This window comes from Sinocyclocheilus grahami, unplaced genomic scaffold (genome assembly GCF_001515645.1).
Source record: "Sinocyclocheilus grahami isolate Dianchi unplaced genomic scaffold, SAMN03320097.WGS_v1.1 scaffold1717.1, whole genome shotgun sequence".
Taxonomy (NCBI): domain Eukaryota; kingdom Metazoa; phylum Chordata; class Actinopteri; order Cypriniformes; family Cyprinidae; genus Sinocyclocheilus; species Sinocyclocheilus grahami.
Window position 1 is genome coordinate 18,056 of NW_015506896.1, and position 7,051 is coordinate 25,106.

Here is a 7,051-nt window from a genome sequence, read left to right on the forward strand (position 1 = left end):
TTTTATCTCGCAAACTTTAACTTTTTTTGTATTCTGAGTTTATATCTCGCAATTTTACCTTTTTTCCGGAATTCTTGGTTTATATCTCGTAACTTTAACTTTTTTTGGAATTCTGAGTTTATATCTCACAATTCTGACTTTTTTCCGGAATTCTTGGTTTATATCTCGTAACTTTAACTTTTTTTGGAATTCTGAGTTTATATCTCGCAATTTTAACTTTTTCTGGAATTCTTGGTTTATCTCTCGTAACTTTAACTTTTTTTGGAATTCTGAGTTTATATCTCACAATTCTGACTTTTTTTCTCATAATTATGCAATTTTGTTTTTTGTTTCCACCACAGAATTTTTGCTTATATGTTACAATTCAGTTTTTTTGTTTTGTTTATAAATTGCATTTTTCTCAGAATTGCGAGAAAAAAAGTTGCAATAACCTTTTTTTTTTTTTTTAATTCTGTACCCGGAAACAGTCTTCCATAGACTTGGTTTCAACAAGGCAAATTTTAAGAGATCCGCTTCTAGTTTGGACTAGCTCTAAACAGTCATGTCACAAACGTCTGTTTTCATTCAGTGGTGACGTTGTTTGCTTAGCAAAAACGTAGTAAATATATAAAATCTCACTTTCACGGTTCATATACCCTGCCTACCATTTTACACCATTTCTAGACGACACTAACCTCACCTCTCTAGTAGCATCTGCAATCTATGAAGCTGAAAACTCGAGTCTAGCAGAGTCTAGCGGTTGAACAAACGCATGTAACTCTCAGTTCAGGCCCGATGCCAAAGCAAAGGATGCACTTTCTCAGCCAGATCTCCACTTATGAAGCACTTGCACACTAGAACAAGAACTCGTCAATCCACATTCAATGCATCTGTCACTATGTACAATATAGGATCTTCATATATTAATTATTTGAGTTCATTATTTGAATACATGTCCTCTGCCGTTATAGAGTAGTCTGAATATGTACAATAGAAGTCTCGATGATCAAATAAATAAATAGGAAATCAAATGGCTGTGGCGTTTGCAGTGAATGCGGCCGAAGAGGCCAGCAGGGTTTCTGCACGGAAGAGTCTCGCAGTTTGTCTGCATGAGAGAGTCGCAGCGGTGCATCATGGTCCCGGGGTGTGTTTACGTTCGTGTGCAACTCAAGCGTGTGGTTTGGTGGGAATACAGTGGACGGGTGAATGGTGACGCTGTGATGGACCGGCTCCGGATGCAGACACGGGAATCAGCTCTGGGAATGAGGCTTCGGTTATACCACCGTCCCGCTCGGAGAGTTTCCGTTCTGTGCTGACAGCGGCTGAGATGGGTGCTAGTGGAAATACAGACAAGAAAAATCGTTAAACTGTGAGCAGTGATGAAGTGACTTTTGGCAACATCCAACATATTTGCTATATCTGAAAATAACTGGCCAAAAAAAAAAAAAATTTATATATATATATATATTTATTTATTTATATATTAAAATGCAAATAAAGTTACTGGTTATTTGCAATACAGCGCAACAGTGAGTTCCCATTTATTTTCTCCATATAAGAATTGATTTTTAATGCTAAACTATAAACCTTTAAAGACAGACCTACTGTGATGTAATCGATGGTTTATGCTTAAATAATCATGTTTAAAAGCAGAACTCCTAGTGAAACCCTCCATTGTGTTTAATTTGATTATTTCATTGGCTGTTAAAAAATATTCAATTAAACCTGTTCATTTCACAATCTTGTATCTTGTCTTTTTCCGATTTTTTAAAACACTTTTTTGCTTCAAATCAAAGTTTTTAATGCTGTGATTTTCCTCGCACATTGTAAAACATCAAGAAAATACTATTTCTGTCTTTCTACTTCAAAATTTCACATTTAATTCAATGTGTTACTTGCCGTTTCTTTGTAATTACTTGCAAAATTTACTTGCAATTTCTGACTGAAAATAGTTTTAAAGTAAATCTCACACCAATTAAATTGTTTTAAACTTTTAAAACAGTGTTCAGTGTAGTTTGTTGGTTTGGCCCATGACTTATAACAAAGACTTTTTAAAAATCCAGATGGGAAGAACACTACTGTAATTGAGACCACTGAAAAGTTGCGCTGTATGTGCTTGATGTTTTCATATCGAATCACCGTTTTCCCGGGTCTGGACCAAGTGCAGATGAGTCCTTCCTGACACGCCGTGATGATGCAGTCGTTCATGAAGACGAGCACGGTGAGCCGCTCGTGGGCGATTTTCTTGCACACCAGCGGCTCCAGCAGCGGCACCTCGTTCATGCGAGGACACAGCGTGGTTCCCAGCACTTTAGCGCCATCTAGCCGGGTGCTGCGCGGCGCTACGTTGATCTTATCATTGCTTTTGCTGATGTTCCCGAGGCTGTGGTAGCGCTTGTGCTCCTTTTCCCCTCCCACCCCGGATTTGTCCGATTTGCGCTCTTGTAGCGACAGCGTGGCGAAGCGGCCGATGCTAAACGGCGTGCTTCCTCCGCCTGTGCCAACGCTCTCGCCTGTGACGCTGCTCTCCGTCGCCCCCTGGCTCTTGGAGGTGTTGGCGACGGCGGGGTGCGGGAGGGAGTTGGAGCGCGACAGCGATCGAGGTAAAGGCAGCGGCAATGTTGATGTCTGATGAGGGTTGGAGGGATGATGGTGACCTTCGACTCCACTACTTCCGCTCAACGCCGTGCTGCTTGGAATCGTAGGGCCGAAGGTGTTCGTAAGCGCGCGGGAGAGCGGAAGCCGCGGATACAGAATGTCGTCCGTCAGATCCCACAAACAGAACTGCGTGTCCTGGCCGACGGATCCGAAGCGGTATGTCACGGATGACGCGCCACCTTTGGAGCTGTGCCTCGAGAGGCGCGAGAGCGTGCTGCTGGTTCGCACACGGCCGAAGTGCAGCGCCCCCTGCTGGAGATCCTCCTCGCTGCCGCTGAGCTCCATTGGCTCCTCGTCCTCCAGGTTCGTCGTGAACGGGTCGAAAGCTACAACGTTGACCCACGACTTGTGGCCGTGTCCGCGCGCCACCACGCGACTCTCGGCAAACGACCAGACGGTCACCAAATCATCCTCTCCGCCGGTGGCGAGGTACTTCCCGTCGGGGCTCCAGGAGACGCAGAGAAGCCCGCCGAAGTAGCTCTTCATCACGCCTTGCAGCTCCATCGAGTCGAAGTGGAAGACGCGCAGGCAGCCGTCTTGACCGACGCAGGCCACGTGAACGCCATCGGGCGAGAAGGCAAACTCGTTCAGCCCTCCATCGCCGACCACCCAGCGGAGCAGAGGGTTACGGGGCGTCTTGGTCTTGCAGGAGTAGACGGCGAAGCCCTCGCCCTGCCGGAGCAGACAGTACTGAGGCGCGGTGGTGCCACATGGGTGCTCCACGTTATAGAGGTAGAGGTGACCACTGGCGTGAGATGCCAGGAAGAGATTCTCTGACTTGGGCAGCCATTTGAGACAAGTCACCTTTGATTTGTCTATCAGCCTCTGGGGAGAGAAGATATTACACTATATCAGCATAAGAACTGATCAAAAGTGACATTTAAAATGTTACAAAAGATTTCGGTTTCAAATAAACGCTCTACTTTTGAACTTTCTATTCATCTGTGAATCCTGAAAAATCAGTTTCCACAGAAATATTGTGCGGCAAAACCGTTTCACATTTACATATTTAGCAGATGCTTTTATCCAAAGCGACTTACAAATGAGGACAATGGAAGCAATCAAAATTAACAACGTGCTATAACAAGTCTCAGTTAGCTTAACGCAGTACATGTAGCAAGTTTTTTTTTTATCATATAATAAATAAAAAGAAAACATAGAATAGAAAAAGAATAGAGCAAGAGGGCTTTATTGCTTTTGTTAATTGTATAATAAATAAAAAGAAAACAAATAGATAGAATACAAAAAATTAGAGAAGCTAGTGTTTTTTAAAAAAAAGAAAACAAGCAGTTAGTAAATGAATAGAGTGCAAGTCTGAAAGTTTTAATTTTTTTAATAGAGAATAGAATTAGAATAGAGCGTGCTAGAGTTAGAGGGTCAAATAAAGATGGAAGAGATGTGTTTTTAGTCGATTCTTGAAGATGGTTAAGCTGCTGGGATTGAGTTGGGCAGGTCATTCCACCAGGAGGGAACAGTTAATGTAAAAGTCTGTGAAAGTGATTTTGTATCTCTTTGGGATGAGCAATAATACGCCGTTCACTTGCAGAACGCAAGCTTCTAGAGGCACACAACTCTGAAGTAATGAATTTAGGTAAAGGGGTCCAGAGCCAGTGGTGGTTTTGTAAGCAAACATCAATGCCTTGAATTTAATGCGAGCAGCTACTGGTAGCCAGTGCAAACTGATGAACAGGTGTGACGTGCGTTCTTTTCGGCTCATTAAAGATTAATCTTGCAGCAGCTGATTTTGGATTAATTGTAGAGGTTTGATAGAAGTGGCTGGAAGACCTGCCAAGAGAGCATTGAAATAGTCCAGCCTGGATAGAACAAGAGCTTGAGCAAGGAGTTGTGTTGCATGTGTTCTGAAAGAAAGTGCCTGATCTTCCTAATGTTGTATAAAGCAAATCTGCAGGACCGGGCAGTTTTAGCAATGTGGTCTGAGAAATTCAGCTTATCATCAATCACAACTCCAAGGTTTCTAGCTGTTTTTGAAGGAGTTATGGTTGATGAGCCTAACTGGATGGTGAAATTGTGATGAAACGATGGGCTTGATGGAACAACAAGCAGTTCTGTCTAAGCCAGGTTGAGTTGAAGGTGATGGTCCGTCATCCAGCAAGAAATGTCTGTTAGACAAGCTGAGATGCGAGCAGCTATCGTTGGATCATCAGGATGGAATGAGAGGTAGAGTTGAGTGTCATCATCATAGCAGTGATATGAAAAGCCATGTTTCTGAATGACAGAACCTAGTGATGCCATGTAGACAGAGAAGAGAAGTGGTCCAAGAACTGAGCCCTGAGGCACCCCAGTAGCTAGATGTTGTGACTTAGACACCTCACCTCTCCAAGATACCTTGAAGGACCTATCTGAGAGGTAAGACTCAAACCGCTGGAGTGTGGTTCCCGAGATGCCATTTTCCAATAGGGTTGACAGGAGGATCTGGTGGCTAACCGTGTCAAAAACAGCGGACAGATCCAGCAAGATAAGTATTGAAGATTTGGAAGCCGCTCTTGCCAGTCTTAGGGCTTCAACAACTGAAAGGAAGGCAGTCTCGGTCGAATGTCCACTTCTGAAGCCAGATTGGTTGCTGTCCAGGAGGTTGTTCTGTGTGAGAAAGGCAGAGACTTGGTTGAACACAGCTCGTTCAAGTGTTTTTGCAGTGAAAGGAAGAAGGGAAACTGGTAAGACTCAAACCGCTGGAGTGTGGTTCCCGAGATGCCATTTTCCAATAGGTTTGACAGGAGGATCTGGTGGCTAACCGTGTCAAAAACAGCGGACAGATACAGCAAGATAAGTATTGAAGATTTGGAAGCCGCTCTTGCCAGTCTCAGGGCTTCAATTATTTGATCAATAATAAATTGATAATGTTTTCAACATTGATAATAATCAGAAATGTTTCTCGAGCAGCAGATCAGCATATTATACTGATTTCTGAAGATCATGTGACACTGAAGACTGGAGTAATGATGCTGAAAATACAGCTTTTGATCACATAAATAAATTACATTTTAACAGATATTCACATAGCAAACAGCTGTTTTAAATTGTAATAATATTTCAGCCTTGGTGAGCTTCTTTGAAAAATATTAAAAATCCTACCAACCCCAAGCTTTGTTAAACCACACTGCACCTCAAAATCAAAATAAATGTCACATTACACATTTCACCTTCATTATGTCTTGTGTAAAATCGTAATTGTTCTAAAACAGGCATCATTCTGTGGGTAAAATATTATTATTGGGCTGAAATGCGTGTCACATGCTGAACTGGAGAGTCTGTTAATAAAGAGAGTTTTACGTGCCTTTTTTTCACCATAAGAGTTTTGTCTGCTAAACATGAAGATCCAATAAGAGCCACATAATTCTTCAGTAAAGTTTCCTGTTCAGTTCAAACACAGATCAACTTTACTGTGTACTGCTGTAAAACAAGGTCACGTAATAAAAAGAGAGATCCTGAGTAAGAGCTCTTCGTTTTAAGGGGTCCTGCTTTCCATTAGATTGACAAATTCAAACTGCCACGAGGACATTACTAAATGTTTGCGGCTGTTTGAGGAAGATCATCTAAAGAGGGTTCCTATTTTCATATTACTGGTTTAGAAACATGAAGGAGCATCTTAATTATCGCACACAGATCTGACAGATCTCCGGTCACGGTTTGAGATTCAGAACAACATCATCTTTGACAGGATTGTGCTTGCTGCTGTCCACAAAATACTTAAAATGTTGAATTATTCAGCATATTCTTTATGAAAAACATGATTCATCATGAAAACTAGGATGTGGTACTATGGTGTATTCAGGACAGTAAACAGCAGGCGACAGGACACTGTTTACATCTGCTATTAACAGCAGTCTCCGGTGATCCAGTTCATCTGATACGATGATGCTTTCATCAGGTGTAAATGTGCTTGACAGATGATGAGGAGTCACGCTCATCTGCTCACCTCCTCGTTGAAGAGCTTGCTGGTCTCCTTCTTGATGGGGTCGAGGTACTGCACCTGTCCTGCGGAGAATCCCACGATCAGAGCCACGCTGTCAGCCGTGGCCGAATACTGATTAAAGTCGTGACAGGTAGGCTGAGTTCCCTTATAGATGCGCTTGTCTATGGGCTTACTGAGATCCACTGCCTGCACACACACACACACACACACACACAGATACACACACACACAGATATACACACACACACACGCAGATACACACACACACACACACACACACGCAGATACACACGCACGCACACACATACACACACACAGATATACACACACACAGACAGACAGACACACACAGACAGACAGACACACACAGATATACACACACAAACACACACACAGACACGCACACACAGACACACACGCACACAGACACACACGCACACACACACACACAGACACAGACACACAGACACACAGACACAC

General features: G+C 42.9%; 1 protein-coding gene across 1 annotated transcript in view; it reads right to left on the bottom strand.

The window, feature by feature from the left end:
* Positions 1-424: 424 nt before the first annotated feature.
* LOC107572208 (WD repeat-containing protein 20-like) overlaps positions 425-7,051 on the bottom strand; it is an 8,600-nt gene continuing 1,973 nt past the window's right edge. The window contains exons 2-4 of the mRNA XM_016258630.1: positions 6,575-6,757; positions 2,119-3,462; positions 425-1,313 (exon numbers count right to left, since the gene is read on the bottom strand). Of these exons, the coding sequence (XP_016114116.1) occupies positions 1,254-1,313; positions 2,119-3,462; positions 6,575-6,757 (1,587 nt within the window). The 3' untranslated portion in view covers positions 425-1,253. The remainder of the gene's footprint in view (positions 1,314-2,118; positions 3,463-6,574; positions 6,758-7,051) is intronic.